This window comes from Pagrus major, chromosome 8, assembly GCF_040436345.1.
Source record: "Pagrus major chromosome 8, Pma_NU_1.0".
In the NCBI taxonomy this organism is placed as follows: domain Eukaryota; kingdom Metazoa; phylum Chordata; class Actinopteri; order Spariformes; family Sparidae; genus Pagrus; species Pagrus major.
The window spans coordinates 2,647,025-2,671,372 of record NC_133222.1 but is presented as its reverse complement, the minus strand read 5'-3'; the positions used below and the strand labels follow the sequence as shown (position 1 = coordinate 2,671,372).

General features: G+C 43.2%; 1 protein-coding gene across 1 annotated transcript in view; it reads right to left on the bottom strand.

Annotated features, from left to right (window-relative positions):
• cadps2 (Ca++-dependent secretion activator 2) overlaps positions 1-24,348 on the bottom strand; it is a 184,293-nt gene that overhangs the window by 122,815 nt on the left and 37,130 nt on the right. Inside the window, exons 2-3 of the mRNA XM_073472131.1 lie at positions 22,908-23,021; positions 478-810 (exon numbers count right to left, since the gene is read on the bottom strand). Of these exons, the coding sequence (XP_073328232.1) occupies positions 478-810; positions 22,908-23,021 (447 nt within the window). The remainder of the gene's footprint in view (positions 1-477; positions 811-22,907; positions 23,022-24,348) is intronic.

The window sequence follows — 24,348 nt, the reverse complement described above, 5'->3', positions numbered from 1 at the left end:
AGCTCTCTGGGAGATTCATAAAGGCCCTGAATAAACTGCATTACCAGGCGACGTGATGAATACGTTTTCATTCTCGCCTGCCTGCTTTTCTCTGTCGGTACAGGGAGCCTACATTTCCCCCACGAGCAAGAACTTGGCGACAGTGGCGACAAAAAACTGCCTTTTAACAGGCAGAAACCTCGAGTAGGACCGGACTGAACAACTTACTTAAACTAACTCGTCATTTTAATAATTATAAACTACCTCAATGATCTTTTACTGCATTATAATCTCCAGAAATACGTCGATGGAATTTGGAAAACATGGAAGAAGAAGCACAGCATCGCTTTTAAAGCATCAATTCCAGTCAAATTAAATCAGCTCACTAGAGCCAAACCTGAAAGTTTCCCCACAGCAGCATCTAGTGGACATGAGAGGAACTACAGCTCAGGATGTGTAAATGTGTCCATGTCTACCTGTTGACCTCTTGTGGCTCACCTGACAGGCGTTGTACAGCAGCTGGTGCTCAAACTTGCGGACGCCGAGGATCTGCTGGAACATCTCGTACAGCTGCTCCTTGCTGAGGATGAGCTCCGACACGGCGCTCAGGTGCGCCCGCTGTGGCTGACGCCGCATGTCCTCGTCTCCCCTGTAGATGGCGTCGTACTTGGCGATCCAGGAGCTCAGGACCGTCTCTTTGCTCAGGCCGTCGATCTCCGGGAGGCTTCGGACGCGCCGCTCGATGTTCTTCTTGAAGACATCGCGGAAGTCGTTGGCCGAGCAGCCGCCGCTCTGAACCATCCGGGAAACACGCTCGCTCTTCAGGAAGCCCTGCCGAGGAGAGAGACACAGAACGATGAGCACCAACAGCCGGACAACACCGAGGCCAACTGACATTTATCATCATTTATGCTGAGTCTGTATTGTTCAACCTTTCTTTTCGTGTGTGTGACTTAGAGAACAACTGAACCTTTGTTATATAATCTGTTGTATCTCAGTTCATTTCCTTTTTATCTATTCTTTTTATTATGCTCGGATTGTTTTACTTTTCCTAAATCATATTCTATTGTGCAGTCAAAGGAATATCAATCAAACTGGTGTTGATTTACTCATTTAAGAAAGGCAAATGAACTCCTCATTTAGAAAATCAGGTCAGGTGAAGTTTGGTAGTTCACAAAACATTTCTGGAGCTTCACAGCAAAACAGCGCTGCAGCGTTTTACTGCTCTCCTTAACGACTGAAGTAGACGGGTACTTCATTTAAACCCATCTAAATCTGAAATCTTCACTGGAGCTGCTAAGCAGCAGCGTTAGCACGCAGCCGGTCTAAAATAGGTGCACGAGATCAACCACATTTCGAGGGTGCTTCCAAAGACTGTGATCACACCGAACAAGCTGTAAGGAGCCAATTTATGCTTTATTAACATCTCCAGCTGCTTCAGTTGTTTAGGAGACGCTGCAAAACTGTTTTACTGTGAAGCTCCAGAAATGTTTTGTGGACTACAAAACGTCCCCAGCTACTTATTTATTTATCATGTAGGCATTTCTACATCTAATTAAAAAGTCACCCATGCAATGTTTATGGGACTTGTAACCATTGCTAATTTGCAGTCCTTGTCCCTCGTTAGGCTTTTGAGGAATAAAACACACGATACAACACTTGACCTAAAAACTAACAGTGAAACAGACATCGACATGCAGCCTCTGCAGACAGTGACTGTAGTTGTTGAGGAGAACGCTGCAACACCACTTTACTGTGAAGATCCAGAAATGTTTTGTGGACTACGAAACTTTCCATCAGCACGGGGGGCGAACTGCTCCTTCAGTTAGTCAGAACCGTCCCACAGCAAATGTTCTTCAGACATATTTACTAAACTGCTACGATGCTGATGAAGGTTTTCAGACATCCGGGTCAAGTGCTGTATCGTAGGCAACTGGACTTAACGACCATTCACACCTGGGCTCACCTGGCCCTAGCAACCCACATGAAGGCCGGTTGGGTCAACGACCCACAAGTGGCCGTAACGACTCTGAAACTCAGAGCTCACACGTGACCTTAACCACTCTGTAAGGACACTCCCACACAGAGTTTAAAAGCCTGCGACTCCCCTCCAGTTGGTTAGACCTGAGATCTGGGTCGTGACTCAGAACCAGGGGAACATATTAAGTCACACAACCCGATCACTGATGACTGAACAGAAATAAACCAGAGAATTTATCTTCAGAAGTTTGTTTGAACAATATCCCAGACTTTTAGTGCCACGACGCTTTGTGAATTATTTACACACACAAATCAGAAGTGTCTTGGAAATGAGATATTTTTAGAGCTTCTTCTTTAGATGTTTTATGAAAACGTCCCTCAGCCGGGACTGAATGCAGCACAACCCAAAGAAAAACACACAGTGGTTATGACATATTATCAACCTCCATCTGGGTTAGTGCCTTTTTAACACACTTAATAAGTACGCTTACTTCCAATTCCCTTTATTTAGATTTAAACAGAATTTAAGTTATATTTTCTTCAGGCTCGGATTGGCCGATGCCATTTTTCCAAACTCAGTCAGCAGGCCCGTCCTGTCCTCCTCCTCTAATGTTAAACACTGGGTCCATTCACATTTGTGGATTCTGACAGAATTTACCCAAAGCGACGCTCACCGAGTCTGACAGAAGAAAAAGTGTCTCAGACTGAAGCAGCAGCGGCTCAGTGTGACAGTCGACAGTCTCTCAGCTGGCTGCTTCACCTCTTCCTGTTAGTCGCTCCGAGAGTCCGAAGATCAGAACATCAGCGAGAAAACGATTCATCTAATGGAGGCCGAGAGCTCAGAGGGGCCGCAGCTGACGGCAGTTTGAAGAGACAAACAGGCACCGACATCAAACTGGACCAGAACATTAAGGCTCGGAAAGCATTTGAGATGTTCAGCCTGTAAAATGCACAAGATGAAGCCTGACATGTTCCTCACTCCGTGTCTGAAAGGGCTTTTATTTGATCTCTGATAACATCTGTCAGCAATAAACATTATGCATGTTAACAGTCTATGAGGGTACGCTTCAGGGGTTTCCATGTGATTTTCCATGGCCGTGTGATCAGCACCCAGGTCCAACAACTAAAAAAGTCCAACTAGGAAACTCGAGTCTTGCCAACTAGCTAACAATAAACACGGCATGTACTTCATATGCTCATCTTTACAACCCGTCTGTAGACATTACTTGTTGGAGTCTTCTTCTGTTTCAGGAGTCAGATTTTAAAAGCAGAGTAATCAAATCACTGACATGAGGTTGCTTGACAACAGGATAAAGTGGAATTTGCTGGATGGGCAATTACATGCAGCTCCAGCATCACCAGAGAGTCACGGGGTGCAGGAGCCGTATCACAAAATACTTCTGGAGCAAAGCAGCAAAACAGCGTTGCGGTAGTCTCATCAAGCTCGTCTTGATGTTCGAGTTCAACACAGGGTTGAAATGAAAGTTTGTAAACTCCATCATGCTACTCAGACATAGAACATACATACACAGTTATTTATATAGAAATATACATAAATGTGGCGCATTTTTTAAATTTGCGTTTGCGTGGAAGTAAACAGCAGCAACAAGATGGTGATGATGAAACTCTGGTCATCAACTTTGCCTGCGTGTGAGCACAAAGCTTCAATGATGTAAGCCAGAGCATAGCTGGATGAAAAATGTTACTGTGAAATTAGATTCACCGTTTGTCAAGTACGCAACGTTACTGACCTCGAATCTTGCTAGCATAATGTTAGCTTTCTGGCTAATAGCTGATCCAAAGGGTTATGAGCTGAGTGGACTAGTTCATCTCCTTCTACTGAATCATAACCAAAGGCCTCCTTTCTGCCAAGCAGTCTGGTTCAGTTCACTTCATTACACGTGTTTCCATTATCAAAAATTGTGGATGGTACCGACTAACTGCTCTGTGCCGTCCTGTTTTCTGTCGGGGTCCCTCACACACTGATCAGATACTAAAAGCTGGAGTTAAAAAACAACTCTGATTGCTTTTTGGGTCTCTCAGCGCAGCCCTGTGTCTGGCAGACACTTCCCTGTTTTACATGGCTTTGCTAGTTTGATTAACTGAGACGGATAAACTGCACCAACAACAAAGATGGTCTGTTGGCAACGCTGCCTCATGTGAGCGATAGACCTGCGGAGGGTGAACCAACAGCAGATGGAGAGAAGCCGCCGTGGAGCAACAGGAGTAACGATGTGGAACAGAAAATCACCAGAATCTGAAGAGACTCAACAAGCAGATGAAGGAGAAACAGCAGAGAAATCTATTGTTTTAGTGTCGGAGAAATCAGCAGAGATATTTGAAATCAGCGGGGGGGCGCCGCTGAGAGACGACACACAGAGACTCCTCTTTATGGTGATGAATGGAAATGTGCAAATGTTAAGTGGATGACGAGGGAGGTGACGGATGTAGCTGCCACCAGAGGAGGCTGCTAACAGCAGCTAATCTGCCTCTCTGCATCACTCAACACAAACTGCAGAGAACAAAAGACATTAAACAGCTCCTGCGGAAGAGGAGGATGCAGCCGGGCCAACGACTATAAAGCTGACTGTTCAAATGATGACACTTGAAATGAGGAGACAGATGTGAGAGTTTCTCGTGGAAATAAGCCATGACTGTTTGAAGAGGCTGCAGGCTGACTGCCAGGTGCACCAAGAAGATCTGTTCAACAGTCGGCTCAGAGTCACTTTTCATTCTCTCTTCAATGCTACGAACAGACACTACAAAGAGTAACCAGGGAGCCGATCGATGTTACGCAGTTTAAGTGATACACAGGGTCAGAAGTACTAAAAGATGTATCCATCTCAAGACCGCAATGAGAGTCCTCCCTCTCGTCAATAACCGGAAAAAACATACATGAGATCACGCTGTCCGCCACGGTTTGACTAACACAGTGTAACATGCTGATAGTAACAACCTCACACATCATTTGTATTTCAGTTCAATGAATGGAGGAGGTTTGTGGAAAAACTGCAGTCTCCAGATGTGAGAGGCTTTAGAGCCCCGACACACCAGGCTGATGGTCAGCGGCTGGTCAGTGAACATCTGTGGTCCTAGTTTTTGATGGTGTGTCCTGAACCATCGGCACTAGTCGGGCCTTTTCAGCTGACAGAGCGTGTGGAATTGGCGACTAGTTGGCAGTTCACCAGACGAATCAGTACGCGAGAAGAGAAACAGAAAGAGAAAGATGTTCACGATAGATAGTTTTTGGGTAAAAAGCGTCCTTGTCAGCTCTCGTCCCTGCTGTTTTTTCATTTAATCTGACACTATTTTCTACCAAGCTGAATGAATGTAATGACCACATAACACAAAAACAACAATTAGCTATTTTGGATGACAAGAACAGAATCCCGAGCGACTGACCGAGCTGAAAAACAAAGATGGATATTCACTGGCCTCTCATAACATCAGCAGATGGTTGAATGGTAATTTTTGAATAATGGAGACTGGCATGAAGACGGACTAATGGAGGAGCCCGTGTCTCATTAACCAGCACCGATTATTTTTTCCGTGTCAGGATGATTACTGTTTTCGATTTGTCTGATTGTTTTCTATCCCGGATGAAGTGGACCGCAGACGAACGCGGCTCGGATGTTTCATCACAGGACAAATGATCCTGTTGAGTGTGAATGTGTTGACTGCACTTCACTGCGGTCTGCAATTATTCTCACACTCTTCTATTAACAACAGCGTGTTAAGTCCGTCTCTCAACACTCCCAGCTTCAAGGCCGGTGGTTCCCAGTGTCGATGGAAAGTTTAATAACATCTCTCGAATGTAAAGTTTCTTTCTTCTTCTTCTTTAGTTTTAATGTTACTCAATCAGGAGGAAAAAGTTATTAACAGCGGCGGATTAATTTACATTTGCTGCTTCATACAACTGTCACACGACTATATTAGCAATGCAGGTTTTTATAATCCAGATTCAAAATAAATAAAAATAGACGCTGAGCACCTTTCTTTTTGTTCCCGTGTGCAACGTAAGAAGTCACGAACATGCCGGTGAACATGGAGTCTCCCTCTGTGTGTGTGTGTGTGTGTGTGTGTGTGTGTGTGTGTGTGTGTGTGTGTGTGTGTGTGTGTGTGTGTGTGTAAAGGTCACTCCCTCTTCGTGGCACTGAGCCTCCTGTCAGCCTGCTGGAGGTTCTTCTGACCCCCGTCTAGACGCCCTCAGAGTCCGGATCGATGCCTCCCCCACTCTGTACCGAACGCTATGTTAAAGTCAGACCGTCCTCCTTTTTTTTAAAAACAGAGACACTTTGATTTCCCTAACTTCCTTTGGTGGTCTTGAATGTTACAGTCCTGAAAATTTAGGAAATGAGTTCTGATTTACAGGCTGAAGTTTAAAAAAATCAAGACATGCCAAAGTAATTAATGTAGTTTCAATACATGACTTTCTTTATTGTGATGCTGGTTTTTAATGTTTGTCACTAAACGTTTCTTTCCTACCAGTGAACCTGTCTTGGAGGATGATGCAGGGGTTTCAGTCTGTAACAGGGTGTATTGGACATATACCTGTCTGCAAATAAATACACAGTATAAATCAATATAATAGAGCCTGACTGATATATGAGTTAGCCGATATTATTGGCCTGTCACAGATTTAATGGTATCAGCATGTATGCTGTCGTTTTCGGCTGATATGGAAACTTTTTGGTTTAAAGGAACACAGTGCAGAAAACTGTTTCAGTTCACTGACGTCTTTTTAGACAATAAAGTTTATACTTTCAAATACTGCACATCAGTCGGGCTGTACAATGTACAGAATATAATTAAGTTATAATGCATTTACTAGGCTTATAACTGCTGTATACAGAATAGGCTATAAGTATACACGTACATAAATCTACATAGTTTACATAAGTGTGTGTGTAAACTGTGATTTATGTAATTTATTGTTTTATTGCCTGAATACAAGATGATAATCATTTAATTGTCGTTATCTTGTTTTTCAGTGAACAAACCAAACATTTAAAGACTAATTCTTCTGCAGTGGTAATTTTTTATTGAGCTCATGAATTTAAGTTCCCTTTTTTAAAAAAAGAAAGATTTGATAAAATCTTTCCAGACAGACTGTTCTTTGTTCGAGGACACAGAACATAAAGATTCAACATAAAACGTTTGGTGTTTTATATAAAAGCCTAATAAAAACTTTTTATGTCAGTGTCTTGTTTGGTTATTGATCAGATGGGCTGACGTTTATATTTCTAGTTTACATTTTTTGGCCCTAAATCAGAGGAGACTAATAAAATAAATACCTGATAGCTTGAGGACTCGGGTTGGGTTCAGTCTGAACCATCGGGCCTGCACAGAACCACACACTGAAGCACTATAACAGACGACTGGAGCCTCAAATCAGGCGGCAGCCCTCCCTCTGCTGCTCTCTGGATTCTATAGGCTCTCCTCCATTTTGTCTGGCGACACAAATGTCAGCCATTATTACTAATGAATCAATCAGCAGGGGACATCCTCCCTCCCTGCTGCTCGAATTAATTGGGGCTTTAAAATTTCACTAAATTATTTACACACCAGCAGAGCGCCGGGCCGCGAGTCGGGAGATTAAAGACACGGACGACGAGTGTTTGCGGCCGTCTGAGTGTCAGAGCGGAGAAAGAAACATCTTCTGTGAGGTGGAAAACACTCAGCGAGGCTCCGACTCCTACAGCAACAAGTTAGGACCATAACACTCAGAGTGTATTTTCCACTAAAGCGTCTTCAAATGTCTTATTTTGTCCAACCAACAGTTAAAAAACCCCAAAATGTTCAGTTTGAATTATTTAACAGCAGCAAACCATCAAATTGGAGAAGCTGCAACCAGCGAACAGTTTGGATTTTTGCCTGATAAATCACCTACATCACAACTGTCCCCACTGTCAATACATTTATATTAGGTTCACAACCCATGCCACTGATCATAGAGTTGGTCATGAGAGGTTTAAACACACTGTGCGAGATCAACAGAGGTGAGAACTGGTTTTGATTCCTAAAATAGTGCCGTTGATTCCTGCAGCAGACGATGTTTGGTGTTTGGTGACTCACAGTTGGAAGAGCTTCTTTTTTAGGGCCGTCGTGAGACAACATCCTGCCTGAATCATCTCTGCAGAAGTTTAACAACTCAGATAAAATATCCGGTACTTGGATAAAAAAAGCCTGTAATCATAAAAACTTTACAGGACGAGCTAACAGAGACGCTTGAAATCTGTTAACGTGTGCAGCTGATGATGAGCTGCCGCTGATGGTGTTGATCAGCAGCTATAACCTGTTTCCTGTTGGATAACTATGACCTCATGTTTTGTTTTACAAATCCAACACCAGTGTTTTGAATTCAGCTCTGATTGGAGCCTAGGACCAGTAGCTAAGGCTCATGGGTACTGTAGTATTTAGAACGGACGAACTGATGGGACTGTAATTAACTGGACAAGGGGAGATTTAAAAACAGACTTTTCTAGAAATGACAAGGAAAAGTCTGTTGAATAAAGACTCGACAGATCAGCAGGTGTTTCTGTCTCTGACCACCACAGCTGAAACTCCTCGACCAGTCAGACGGCTCAGCTGAGGTCTACATTTAATCCCCCGTGTCGTTATGATGGAGCTGTTATTCAGGCTTTTCTCTCGGGGCTCCACCATCAGCTGTGCATCGTATGTTCCTTCATGCATAAAACATGTTTCAGCTCGATATTAAAATGTCTCCATCGCCTGCTTCGAGTCAGCCGGTTAGTCTGTCAGAGCGCCTCAACACTTCATACGTCAGAATAAAAGTTTTAAATTCAGAAAAACAGAAGTTGGACCATTGAAAAGACAAGCGTGATGTTGTTAGGCGGACACGACATCTAAAAAGTAATCCAAGAAGTTTTTTAGTTGCGGAGAAAGTTGAGCCAGATTCCACTTTTTTTTTAATTTAATGGTAAAAAATAAATAAATCATATTGTGATTATTCTGCCAGATATTACGACTGCAATATGATGTACGATTAGTAGGAAGGTGAAGTTTTTGACTGGCTTCAAATCAAAATTTAGATATTGCACTTGACCATATCGCAAGAAATATAACCAGTGTAAGAAAGTCTCCATTAGTCCGTCCCAGTGCTTCAGAAGATCACTGAGAAACCTGATCTCAGTGCTTCAGACTAAAACACAAACGAGTACAGAAAGAAACTGACATCCGGAAACTAATTGCTAATCACCTTTATTGATCCCTGTGACCAGGACCAGCTGATAGGGTTGAACGTACTGGTAGAGCAACTGTGTGAAATCACAATAAACAGAATTTCGAAGCATTAAATGAATAATGTGTCGGATATGGATCATTTTTGGATGATAAAATCACGTCATCGCAATTATTTTTTCTGAGAAATTCAATAACCAAATTCAATTATCATCCAGTCAAGGCCGTGTTCAGTGCAGCTCGCAGCCCGGGACAAAGCAACCACCAATGTGTCTCCAGACTGAAGAAAAGCTGTCACGGACCGACTGTGACTGCTGACACTGATGATAGAGAGATCGAATAAAGACAGAATGACTGTGATTATGTAAATGAAGCTCAGACAATGAAACACTGGAACTTTTATCATCAGTCTGACTGCGACCGCAGGGGAAAATAACTTCTGAGTGAAAAACAAGACTTCAGATGATTGAGAGTCTGATGAAGTTAGCAGACAGGCTGTAATGTCGCAGGAAGCAGGTACTGATCCAGACCCGGTTTGCTTGTTTGTACGACTTCAGTTCAAGTGGGGAAGCTCAATTTTGTCTGCTTTGACAGAAAAACCCTCAACTCGAAACCTCCCTCAGTGAGGGTTTGATTGAGGCCATGTGTCATTTTGTGGAGCCTCTAACAGATCGTCAGTTTATTCTCAAAACCAATTACTTCATGTTCAATAAAAACCTGATGATGTGCAGATTAAAGGAACGAGCGTGGGCTTCTCCTCTGCCTCGAGTGAAGGTGCAGAATGTTTTTAACACCGGCACCATTCCTCCTTTCAAACTGCAAAATGTCACAGATGAGCCGTGAAGTAGCAGAGTTATAAAAGCCATCGGTTTGTGAGGGAAACTATACGACCACAGAGGAGGAGCATCAGCTGTGTTTCTGGGAGACGGCGGCTCAGATTTGTCAGAAGATTCGGTTCAGTTTTGATGAGAATTGTTCCGATCGATCCTCCGGCTTTGTGTGCGATCAGACAGGTGAAGCAGGAAATCAGAGCAGAGGTGAAGCGCTGCTTTGACTCGATGATCTGATGGAGCAGGAAACCCCCCGCTGAGCGACTCCATGACCGGTCTGACTCACTGGGCTGGGAACAAACAGGCAGCGAGGAAACTTAGAGAACATACCCAGAAATACCGAGAGCGTGACGACGAGGAAAGCAAGAGGAGGACATACTGAACACATGACGCACACGTTCATGTCGGCCTTTGAAAGAATCTGAATAACTTTGGTGAAGCCGAAACTTTTCATGTAGCACCACCATCAACTAAAACACTGAGCACATTTACATGCACACTAGTAAACCAATCATTATCTGATTTATGGAGTTACCAGATTATTCAAGTGTTACTTCAAGTCTATAAACAGCATAATGAGATAAGGTTTATCAGATTATGAAATATCAGATAAACACACCTAGTTCTTTGCCCAATATTCTGTTTTATTCGGTGCATGTTTACCATTTATCTGGTTTCTTTTGTTATTTTACATCTGCACCTTTGTGTAAAAACATAAAAGAAACCGGATGTTGTGAAAACGTGAGCAGATTTGTTTTTCTTGATTATTGTTGTCATGTGTTTCCAGTTAATTACCCAGACTCTGCCCAGAGCTGCAAAAGTCATTTGCCCCGCCATCGATTCATAAGGATCCAAAAACTTTTTTCACTTCTCATAACGGGATTAAAGATCAGCAAACCATCGTTCACTCCCCGTCAGTCAAGCCTCGCCACTTCCTGCTGTACAGACACACACAGGTGTCAATGTCTTCAACTTCAGTGAGGTGAAACCATCTTCTGGTCATGAATACGTTCAGTTAGTGTCCTGTCTTGGAGCTGCTGTGTGACAGTAATATTTATATTACAGCACTCGTGTAACGCACTGCAGACAGATCTATGTTTTATTTTGTAATGTTGTAGCACTGATTTGAGTCTCACAGACACTGGTATTGAAAACATGCAGCTTTTACATCGGAGACTGTTGTAGACTGATTATTGAGAGGACTTTCTAAATTAAAGTAGCTCTGTGCAGTAATACAGAGTTACCAGTAAAGATTCACACCTCTACGTTCCTCGTTCATATGTGCGTGTGAACGAAATGAAACTGTTTTCCAGACGGAGACAATAAATATGGCCATGACGGCACGACAATGATCATCAAGTCTCTCAGTCAGGGTTTAGTTACAACGCAAGATGGAAAACAATGGATTATATTGACTTGTGTTAACATTGTATATCCAAAGCTGTGCAGCACAGTGCAGCAGATGACAAAGCTCAGTGTTATATTATATCATTTCTACGTATAGACTCGTAATTTTTTCTCTCAAAGTGCACCAGATTGATGCGTTTAACTTTAAATTGTGCAAAATCTTCTTCACCACAGTCTCATGAAAGCCTGTGAGAAACACCGATTTGATCGATGTTTCAGCTCCGATCTGCTCCAAGAGAAATCACTGCTAATTCTCACCAGAACACAACGAGTACAAAGAAAACTGCGGAGAGGCCGACAGTCTAAAAGGTGTTCAGACATTTCAGCCTCCAGGGACCAAACAGAGTGACACCTCTCAGACATCAGTACAAGAAGAAACGCTCTGTCTTCCATTAAACATGAGAGAAACAGAAGAGGCAATAAAAACCAGCACAGTTAAATGAAATGCCAGCAGTGATTTGCAGCTTGTGTGTTTGATCCAGATTACATTTGTGCTTTTTATCAATCGAGTCTCCGCTGGACGAACAACACGAAGCTGAACGAGAGAAACTTTGGTTTCTTACTCAGCTGCAGAGGAGGAAAATCCTTCTTACGCAGGAATCCCCGGAAAAGTGGAAAAAACTGAGAGGAGACAAAGAGCTCATCTAAAGCTGGTGGTGTACAGACTGTGACTGCCCGCCTGTTTGTTCGAGCTGCTGAATGTGACTTACATCATGACAGCAGTTTGTTCAGCATCCTTGGTTCAACACGTCCTCGTTCATTTACACTGAACACAAAGACGTGAGTCAGTAACGACCTACGACACTCTCAGAACCTTTTATAACCTTTTTAATGTCTCACTTATTTGACTGTAGTTTCATCTTTTGAACTGTGTCGACTTTGATGGTGCTCAGATCACACAGCAAACACGTTCACGTCCCGGCAACACGGCCAAACTTCCAGTAACACCAAATTTCAGAGGAAAAGGTCAAAACGTATCAGCTGAATGATAATCCAGCTGAGGCGTGATGGAAATACAGACGGGGAGAATAGAGTTTAAAAGAAACCGGACGGTCGACTGGCTGAAATGTTTCCTTTGATGTCAAACGTCTGTGTTATGTCTGAGAAGAGAGATGCTCTGTTATTCTGATTCTGGCTCTAACATTTCTTTTTAGTATGAAGCACATAAACAGCAGAAATGAGTTTTTATGTGTCTGTGCTAATGCTAATGCTCATTCTCTCCTTGTGTATGTGTTTGGTCTTTAACCTGTTTTTGTTGCTCTTTTTTGTACAGTGTTACAAATTAAGATTTCTTGAACGTCTTTATGCAACTCAAATCAACTCCTGTGATAACAACGTGTTATTTTTTATAATGTCTATTACCAGTAGGGGAATTAAAGGGGGGACGAGGGGGGACACCACCCCTCTTGTTAACCTGCCATCCCCTTTTTGTTGTCGTCCGTGGAGAAAGTCACCAGACTCCCTTGAAAAAACGCTCGATTTTGAGACTTGTTGAGTAGCAAGCAAGTTTTGACCAAGAGTGCAGTGAGTGTTTTGTTTTGGTGTTCTCCACATTGGTTTTACATTCATTCAGCTCAGTCTCTGGTGCTGCACCTCCAACTCTGGAATCGAACTGAAGCACGCCGTCATAAATCATCCTCAGAAATATAATAAATATAAATCCAAGAACATTTTCACGGATGAGGCCCCCCGGGTCGAACTCAGAAGCCACCCTCCCACTTCGTCTACCATTTTATTATGACCTCCGACAAAGACGGAGGCAAATGATCAAGAAAGCTGAATAACATAAAAGATCATTGTTCACAGACGGAAATGTCTACAGAGCTGCGCCAACACAGAAACTGTTTCGTCTGGTCTCCATGGCGACTGAAAGGGGACCACTTTTGGACCGCGGAGCTCGATTAACATAAAGGAGAGCTGGAGCGGCGGCGATCGTATACCTGCGGTGATAATCACACTTATAATATAACGACCTCCGCATGTAAGAGGAACGAGGAGTCTGGAAAAATGAATGTTTCATCTGTTGCTATAGTGATGAAGTAATATTCATCAAAGAATCAAAAAATGTTTTTACATTTCAGCTGGAAAAGAAAGTTCACGTCAGAACAGAGACAGAATCTGTGCAGTTAGTATCCAGAACCAGCAGATAAGTTACGAGTCACTTCACAACCACGTAACGAAGATTTAAATGCATCGAGAAATGAGAATTAACCATAAATGTGATTAGCAGTTTGTAAATCTTCACAGGTGTCATCTGTTAGCCTAGCTTCATCAGTCCACCTTGCAACAACTCCGACGCCGCCTGATTTCCATTTTGTTACCGACTTTGACACATTACTTTAATGAGAACGGTTTCCATTCGGCATCCTGGGATTGTTTCAGTGTTGTGTCCTTTGAGACATAATGAGGCTCTGTGGTTAGAGGACAGCTGAAAATGTCAGCAGTCCTTTAATGTGACAGACTGGCAGGTCGCTCGACTTCACAGCAGAGACGAGTTGAGTCATCGTCACCTCCCACTGATCGGGAACTCTGAGGGGAAAAAAACTGAGGAGGTTGAAGAGGAAGCAGCAGCTGCAGATCATTTAGTGAGGGGAAGAAAAAATAAGGAAATGTAGGTTTGAACTCCATCAGACATCAACATGTTCGGTCGCTCTGATACGACAGACCGCTTTTCATCATGTGCCCAAGCCCGTCGACACATCGCTGTCTGTTCCCTGCAACGCTAACACGGTTTCTGATTGAAGAGGAAACAGTTTGCATGTGCTGTTTGTCTTTGTGTAATCCAACAAACAAAAAGGACACAGGTGAACATGTAACCTCCGTGGCAGAGGGAATTATTATTACGATAACAATGACAGACATGAGGAGACCACTGAATATTTAACACAACAGTGAAACAAGGAAGAGCCAAAGTACAGAGAAAAAAGATGGATTTTAAGCCTGGATTTGAACATCTGCCTCGAGTACTTGTTCGAAGGAGGTCACGCTCTTGATTCATTGGTCAAAGGTTAAAAGGCTGTTCGGCGTTAGTTTTTATTCTACCAGACAAAAAAAGAAGGAAAAAAAAGTAAGTACAGTAACTACAGTTACTGTAGTGTTATGTAGCCTTCACTTAATCAAGTCATTGCAGTTTTAACGTATCGCTGCTGCTGAGGGAACATCCTTCAGTAAGACAGATTTTTTAAAGAGTCTGCTGTGAAGCTTTGCATCCACGGGGAAAAAACAAACACTTGCATGTATGAGGAAGCGTCTAAATGAACATGTTGTATGTTCATCTATGTAAAAGAGAAAAAAAAGCGCCTGCGTGCACACTTCAAACGTTCACACACTCCTCGGCAGAGTGTAAATCCACTTTCATGCTGCATTAGCGAGCTTCCGTGTGAAACTTGTATCAAAGCAAACAGACGCGTTGGGATACAGGCCTCCCACTCGCACACTGAGGATACATGCATTAAACAGCCTGGAGGCAGAGCCACGCAGCTCGTGATGAGTTCACTGTCTTCTGTACGTGACGGGTGTGTTTGTTTGGAACGTAAATACAAAAAACACAAAGCGAACACGGAGCTCAGCTGACGTTCGTGTGATATTTATATGATGTCTTTACATGATTCAGAACAGAGACAAGAACCTACAAAAGAAGCAAGCGTCACTAAGTGATCGAATTTTACATTGGGGCCAGATTTTGGTGCCAGTTGTATTGAAGTCTATGAGAGGGAATAGCAGAGAGATGCCAGCAGCACAGTAACGGCGACTTGTCTACTTCCAGTAATTCCCTGAATTCATGTACACATCTACAGTCCAGAGTCACCTGTGATTCCCTCTCCCTTTTTTCAATCACTATTACTATCGGTGAAACTATTCCTGCACAGGTGTCTTCACACTAAAAGCCTTAAAGGACGTATTTCTCCCATTTCTGGGAGACATTCACCACTAAAAATTGAAAGCAATGGAACGAGAGTGGTCAGTGTGACGTGACTCCACTTTCTGAACTGATGAAGTTTGTGCTACATGTGAGTTTAAAGACAAAACCTCATGATTGTAACAGCAAAATATGCCTCTGTCTTGTGTTTGTGTCTCTGTGGTTTGTAGCAGCATCTGTTTCTAATAGAAATGTTCCTGTTTGGAGGATTTGAGGAGATGTTCTGCTGATTCCAAACAGATGAGATGAATCACGAGCAGCTGAAAAGTCGGCTCAGTGTGTCTGTTTCTGTCCATGTGTCTGAAAACTAAATCCTTTTGGACTGTTGTTGGTTCAGACAGCTGTAATGTGGGGCTCAGGGACACTGCTGGTCGTACATTATAATAATAAATATTGTAAAAAGAGACTGAAAGTCATTATCTGCAGCCCCGCGTGTTTACAAATGTAATCATTAGAAACTAGAAGGATGTCGACACTGATTACTGCACGGGTTTAAAGATTCTGGATGTCGGACATAATGGTGGATAAAGTGGAAATAATTTTGCGGTTACTTATTCGTCAATGATATCCATAATATATATATTATTAATCCCGTGAGCTCCAGCTGAGAACCACTGATCTGAGATTTGCGAGTCAAAAAATATTGATTTTTCACAGACTACAGATACTGTATGGATTGGATTTGACGATGCGGACCTCTGCCCCGGCTTTGAACCTGTGATCCCCTGTCCTTCATTTCCCCCGCCGCCCTCCACCATCAGAGGCTGAGACAGAATCTGTGAAATCTTTCTTTAAGTATTGAAAACTGTCTGGAGGCTGGAGGCACTCGCAGTTTGAGCAGCTCCCTGCTGGGCTCCAGAAATGTCACAAACCTGAAGCACCGGACTCCTGCTGCTTTAAAACACTCAATTACAGATCACAAAAACATGTCCGCCATGAATGTAGACTGGTCATTTTCTGCTGAGTACCACTGATGGTGTGATATCTACAGTATGTTTAGGTATTAGGTCCGTCTCTCCATCGTGACTCAGAGGCCGTTCACATTTAGTTTTACCATCCATCCTGAGTGATCTGATCACAAGCGGACAGCTTCAAGCCAGCAACTCACACCTGGCATTCAATGCGTCTCGAGTAACCACTGTACATATATACCACTCTATATGCAAATATACGCCCACATCACTGAAACAAACAAAGTGTCAAGTTTCAAAATTGAGCGTTCGTTTAAGGGAGTCTGGCGAGAAACAAGCAGCCTGTGTTTGTAAATGTAGACATGTTAACCCTAAATATGTTATATTCTCCGTGACAACCAACACTTTTTACATGGAAAGAAACAACTAAATGTTTTGTATTTGATGCTGAATTTTCCAGAAGGCACCAGTGATTTACAATTTGTTGCAGGCGCTTCACAAAATGTATCAAGTTTCTCCTCATGCGCTCCTCACTCTTAAAATCAATGGATTTGTAAGGGAGTCCGGTGATATTATGGTTACTAGTTTAATGGTTAGTTGAACGTCTGCTGCTAACACTGGCAGGTTAGAAAAGCCCAAACATGTCATTTACATTACAGTTTGAGTTGATTTTGAAACTGCTGAAATTTTGGATTTCAATATAAAAACTGTGCCTTTCAATAATTCACTTATTCAGAGGGAAATGCACATAAAAAAGCAAAACCAGGAGTTATGGCAACACAACTGATGCTTTCAATTAGAACTTGATACTTGGAGTGAATCAATACAATTGTTGTCTAAGGTTTTTCTTTTTGATCAACAAATCAAACAATTGGTTTAATTGGTTTAATTGGTTTAACACGACAACACTGTAGCCACCTGTTGCCATTTGGCTGCTAAAATGATGTTGATGATGTTGCAAAATCAAACCAAAACTTAAACAATGACCAAACACTGACGACGTGAGAACGATGACGGACAAGACAACACAGAAACAAGCATTCAACTTTCTATCATAAATCAAGAGCAGGTACAAATCCCACCTGTTGTTGTTGTTGTTGTTGTTGTTGTTGTTGTTGTTGTTGTTGTTGTAGTAACATGACATGGTGTACTGTCATCCTGACTGCAGTGAATATTCATGAAACAACAACAACTGTGGATGTTTTCTCCCGGCGAGCAACATTAAATTAAATCACCTCCTCTGTATCCATAATCCAGCACGCTGTGACTCAGCAAAGTGCACGAGAGAGGCAATTAAAACCACTTCACCTCTCAGAGGAACGACTGATGGATGAGGATTTAGTTTCCCATTTCTCCCCTGAGCCTCACACACACACACACACACACACACACACCTCTCTGTCGTGAACATATGAATACCTAAAGACATCCTGAAGTGGTGGGAGCAGGTCGATAATGAAATCGTCTGGAGAGAACAGCCAAGACGGCGTCCTTCCATCATCAGACTGTAGCTCGAGTGAAAGAGATATCATCACAAAGCTGCGTTCGGGGGCTGAAATCCTCTGGGGAATAACGTAAATCAGCTCCCAGCTAACATTATCTCATTAATTGATCCGTTTTTCATCAATAAAGTCTCAGAAAACTGTTCAAAATGTCTGCTATAACCAAAGATCAGGTGTTTACGGTCATTTGTGACAAATAAAAGCATCAGATCCTCACATGAGGGAAACTGGAACCAGCACAGATTTGGCATTTTAATAAAAACCTGACAGAAAGGATTCATCAGGTAGATATTTACAGTTTCCATCTTCATGAAAAGTTATTTTGTCCTCCTCTGTTATGTCTCCGACAGTGGGTGATTGTTCTGCCTTCACTCGCAGTCAGTCTGCAGTCTGTTGTCTCAGACAGCAGCTTGTTATAAAAGGTGTGAACAGTCTGAATAAACTCTCAGACACTCAGGATCATCCAGCCTGCTGAGAAGATGCTGCTCAGCTGTTTCACTGAAATGATGATGTATTCATGTGATGAGAGCTGTGAAATGCTGTCGACTCTCCAGCTGCCTCAGTTCCTGTCGGGCTTTCGATTCAGAGGAGTTTGTTTTGTTCACCTCCGTCTACACAACACTTTCCTCCTCTCCTTTCTGTCTGTGAATAACTCCTTTCGGTAAAGCTTCTCATCACAGCCCTTAACAATACGATGGAAATACAAAAACCATGCCGACCTCACGCACACTTCAGACCAGCAGACACACGTTTCTCTACAGATAACTGCGGGTGAAGCGATGAGCTGAACATGAAATGTAAACGTAGGCCTGGGTGTTAAAGCAACAGATGTATGTAGCTGCGATACATACGTCATCGATAAAAATAAGAAAATAGCTCCAGACAAAAAATGAAAGTAGGATCGATGATATCGTGAGTGTAAAACGTTCGTGGTCGAGGTAACGTTTGAAAGTTTTATGCATGTTACGTTTCATCAAGCTCGCCGACTTCCTTCCTCACTTCTTCTCTCTGACGTATCATCTGATGTTATCGAGGAAGTTTTCGCGACAGGCGACCAAATGAAACGCACCCTCACCTGTGGATTTGTTTGAACAATGTTGGAAACGCAAGGACATAACTCCAGGGATGCATGATGTGCACCTTTTCAACCGGTAACTGATAATAAATTCACATTTTTGTATTTTGAATTAAGTTCATAACCTGTAGTTCATGTGCCCTGAGGGTAAAAAGGCTCAGATGTAGCAGGCAGAGATGATTTATTATTCATAGCTTCTGAACTTGTGTGGCTCCACACAGGCGCAGCAGCTCTACGTCATGAACGCAGCAACAGCATTGTTGTTGTTGTTGTTTTTGTTATTCTTCTTCTCTGTGTTTATTGGTGGCCAGCAAACCAACTTTAAAGGTGAATACCGCCACATACTGTGTGTAAATGCACTTGTGAGGTCAACTAAAGCAATTTATCGGCTGTAATTTCATTATCTGCTGATAACCGATTTATCCGTCTGATATACATGGTGCATCCCGACACAACTCAACAAAACATACAACAAACGTCTCGTTGCTTTCAGACATTTTAATGAAAAACTGTTAGTCCGTCTGCAGTCGTACCAAATCGCTTGAAACTGTTGTTTTCTCCACTGTGCGCTCACGTCAGTGCAACAACACGATTGGCTGACGTGCTCCTGCTTAGATTTTGATTTAACAGACAATGTGGCTTTTCGGGGGGAATCAAACGGCACCTCTGGTCTCACAGACGTCTCTATTCGAGACGCTCTCAGCGGTTTACTGGTGCTGCTATTCTTAATGACTTTACTCCAGCAGCCTCCCACTCACGCTAGCTATCCATCAGCTGTAACTGTCAGCGGCATCATTTAGCTATTTACAACACTGACAGCGATTATTAATGTATCTTATGTGCCTCGGTTATTAATACGGCTGTTTCTAGTTTCTCATTTGGTATCTTTTAAATGACAGAAACTCATTCATGTGTATTATATCATCAAAAAGGAATTTACACCGCTGCCAAAAATAAAGAATGACTGCTCTCTGGTGACTCAGACGATCAGACTGCTCTGAGCACTTTTCTCTCTCCGGATGGAAAACAGGGATCTGGATTTGTATGTTCATTAGTTTTACAACCTGCTACACAACGAGCTTTTTCAGCATCGCTTTGTTTCTCTTGTGAAGTGGAAGTGCAGCCCAGTCGCCAGCATACACTGTTAGAAGTGAATGTTTCTGCAAACCACAGATACATCCGATGTTGACATTTGTAGCAGATGCGATATATCACGTTCACAGTTTGAGCTTATTAGCCATCTTTCACTTCAGGAGGTCGAGGGGACAGAGGTGGTGAGGTTGTCCTAACCAGGACACCAGCACAGCGTTGTGACAAGAGAGAACAAGAAAATTCAACCTAAGCAAATACAAAGTTGCGTCACATGATATGATTCGGGCACATCATCAGCATGTATTATCATGCAACCTCAAGGCCTCCGGTTCGGGTCCAGCTGGAGATGTTTGATGCTTTTCCCACCTCATTTCCACTCAGATTTCTACTGCATCCTGTCTAAGAAAGGCAAAAAAAGGCCCCCAAAAACTCCGTCATTATCAAGATTTTGTTGTGTTGTTGATGTTTTTACCAAAGTTTTCTTCCCCTAATTGTTTTATGTCAGTATTAGATTTTTAGACAGCAGAAAACTCTCAGTATGAAGATGTACATCACACCAGAATGGAGGATTTCATTCACACCGCGTCAGTATGAAGTCTGCAGGCGACATATAATCGTCGAGAACAAGGTATGTAGATGACTGTCTGAGGAACATGTCAGCATGACTAAAGAGCGTCTGCACATTTAGAGAACATCCTGTTTTCCTCACTCAGCCATAATCTGATTCATGTATATATTTACTGCGTCTCACCTCAGGGTAGACCCTGAAAAAACCCTGGCAGTGTTTATCACGTTATAAACTCTCCACCAAATCAAATCTGGTCTGTTTGCCGAGGCTAAATGGCAGGTTTTAGACAAAATGGAGCCCACTGGTTCCCACTGAAGGAGCATGTCACCCAGTGTGGCTCACTGATGTGTTGTTGAGCAAACTAAACCACGTTTTTAAATCGCGATCCGGGACAAAATCTCACATCCGTCCATCCACACTTGCATGTCGGTACCTGCTCCCACACTCTCTCCGTGTATTTGCCATTTCGAAACCGTCACCGCATCTAGTGGGAATGATGAGCTGCTGCGAGAGGCAGAAAATAGATCGTCTGATGATTCTCTGCTGAGACGAACCCTCTCTCCTCATGTGGAACATCTGCCATGACTTCACATGATGAATGAAAACCAGCATGAATCCCTGTTGTTGTCATTATACTGTATGTGCGGTGACGCTCCGACTCCACGACGTTATAACGAACTGTGCAAACGGCGACACCGAAGCCTCAGTAGGACATTTGTGAAACACGAAGAGTTTATGTCTGATCTCATGAGGACAATGACGTCCAGTGAGGACAAACCAGTCGTCTCACTTTGATCACTGGGCCTGGCAAACGCTGCGATCGAGAGTGTCACTGAGATCCTCTCGTCTCACAATTGCTGGCAATTAAGGAGACGAGCTGCAAGTGGCTGATAAGATCTCCGTCTCATAGCAGATGATAGGCGCCTCAGCAGAGGAGAGAAAGACAAAGATGAGGGGAGATAGAGGGAGAGATGGAGGGTGAGGAGCGACAGATAAGAGAGAGAGAGCGAGTGAGGAAATCCACTGCAATCTCTCCTCGCAGCTGTCGTCCTCTAACAGCGTGAGATGGAGAGACCGGTCGGCGTGGGAGGGTTTGTCACCGTGTCTCTGGAGGAGCCAGAGGACAGGTTTCCGTCCAAATACTGAACAGATTTGAGGGAAATTAAAAAAAAGAAAATGTCAACGATGTGTGAAATCAGCACGTCTCTGTCAACAACCATGCAGCAGAGATGACATGATGCAAAGAGCTTCAGTGACTCTTCAGCTGCACTAACACAAGTCGAGGTGTGACGATGTTTTCAGTGTTATGAGAGAGAAACTGTGCGATGGATATTAAAAAAGCTTCAGTTTGAGGAGAGATTTGTGGCACCGTGCTCCTCAAGAAAAGAAAAACTCCCTCACTAACAGAAAAAACAGCTGCTGGATCGATTTTCTAATCTGCTTCAGTCTGACGTCGGCCGTAAACTTAATTACTTTGTGCCATAAGAGCTCAACAACCACTCTGTCATCAGAGGTGTGGAGGTGGACGACGCCCTCCAGACCAGAAGTAAACACAGGACGGTTTGAAACCACAGGAAGGGAACAAGAGCCTCCACTGAGACTCGCAGAGCATCTTTTCTTTTACTCTTATTTTCAGAGCCTTCAAGAGATCATTAACTGACCCAGAAACAAACGTCTGAAAACACACCAGGCTGGCCAATCTGGTCAACGTTAGCCTAGTGTTCACCCACAATTCAGTGCAATAAAGTAATGCTGCGATGTAACTTTACAACTTCATTGTCCAGGCAAGGCTGGAAGATCAACAATCAACACAGCCTGCAGGCTCCAGATTATTAACTGTCTCTGCATCGATGCAGAACGTCTGAACATTGCAATGCATCTTATATCTGTCGGGCCAGAGTGCACCCAACACGTCTGCAGGCAGGTTGCAGTGATGTCTCGCTACTGTGGCAGCGACAACCACTCTTTCTCTCCTCGAAGAAGAGCGTGTCTGTACAGGAAACCTGGGAGAAAGACCTTTTTAAAGTCTCTGTGTTCATCTCTCAGTAGTTTTCTTTGTGTTTCAGGAGTTTAGTTTCTCTCCTGCGTTGCTGTTTGTTCTCTCAGACATCTGCTTTATCTTACTGCGTTATCGTGTTGGCTCTCCTGCTGGGGGACTTTTATTATCAAGAATGTATGGGAAGCTAAACATGTTTATCACCAAATTAGCAGAGCTTTGTTAGCGGCTATTCTTCGATTAATACAGTCGCTCCTTTGAACACAATTCAAGACAGCAGTGTCATCAGTTAAAGACATCTTCAAGTGGGTAGCCCTCTTTGTAACGGAGATGCAAATTCCTGCCGTGCTGGGTCAAACAGACTCAAGATGAACCAGCACATGTGTATGAACAAAGCCCGACTGGATCCCCTTTTTGTTAGAATAAAGCAGAGATAAAATGGTCTTGCCTCGTAGTAGCTCCTCACAGCGTTGCAGAAAGCTTCATCTGCCACGATCTGAGTTTCCCCGTTGAGAAAAGCCAGGAAACGTTCCTTCACCGCCTGCAGCTGCTGCTTGTTCACCTGAGAGAAGAGAAGGAGATGATGGAGGAGGAAAAAATGAAGTGAAGTGCAGAGCGAGAGGGTTTGGGAGGAGAAATGAGAAGAGGAGATGTTGGCAGGGGAGGGTGAAATCAATTAGGAACAGATGGAGAGGAAGAGAAGAAGATGATAGGAAGGCAGGATGGACGAGAAACAGAACAAAAGTAGGAGATTAGACTCTTTGTTAAAGTATGACAGAGGCTGACACCGTCGTTACAGAGACGAGAAGAGTCACATTATCTAACGAATGTCTTTCATTAGGATTCAGTTCGCCAAAAAAACAACAGAGGAAGTCAGATCTGTCTTAGTGGCTGCAGAAGAAGTCGAGTCACGTTTAGAGACCAGAACAAAGACTGAGCTCATTAACTACAAACTTCTTTATGTTACTGCAGAACCGGCTCAAAGGTGAGCTCATCTCCTTGTCTTGTTGCCAGTGGTTTCAGTGAAAATCACGCAGCATTTACTATTTTTGTTTAAGTTGCAGTACTGTTGCACAGCGGAGCAGGAATGTGTAGGTGCTGATATATACAGTATGTGTTTTCTCCTTATGACAGGTTAGACTTGTGTTGCTTCAGAGCAGTGGACAGCTGGTTGGACGAAATTTAAGGAAATGGAAGTTAATAAACAGAAACAGAACATAAAGTGTAAACAGTTATTTATATATACAAATACACATAAACATGTCTGTGTGCGAGCATCACGCATGGAGTCCACCACTCCTTGTCCAGCTGTAGTCCTGCGCTCTGTCGGCTCAGAACACGGTTCCGCCCGTTGAGTGCGACAGCTTGATCCGAGATGTCGTGGTGGAGACGGGTCTCTGTGGGCTCAACAGTCTCCCATTTCACGTTGTTTGTCAGCTTGAGAGTCATTTGTCCATTTCCTTGTTCCTGCGACCGGTTATTAGCCAGGAGCAACCTTAAACCAAGATGGATTAGCATGGTCCCGTCTTCGACCCGGTCAGGTTGGACTGTCGAGAGACACTGTGGACCGTGATGGTCTCAAAGTCTGTTGCTCTTAATCCAAAACACCTGCTTTCTTCTCAAGTGTTAATGAGAGTATTTCTGCCATATAGGCAACACGTGTTTCAGCATAAAGCTGAAAAACAGCAAAATTTAGAGGAGCTACGAGCCACTGCATCTGCATCTGCATCTGCACCTGCACCTGCACCTGCATCTGCACCTGCACCTGCACCTGCACCTGCATCTGCACCTGCACCTGCATCTGCACCTGCATCTACATCTACATCTACATCTGCATCTGCATCTGCATCTGCACCTGCACCTGCATCTGCATCTGCAAGTACCTCTGA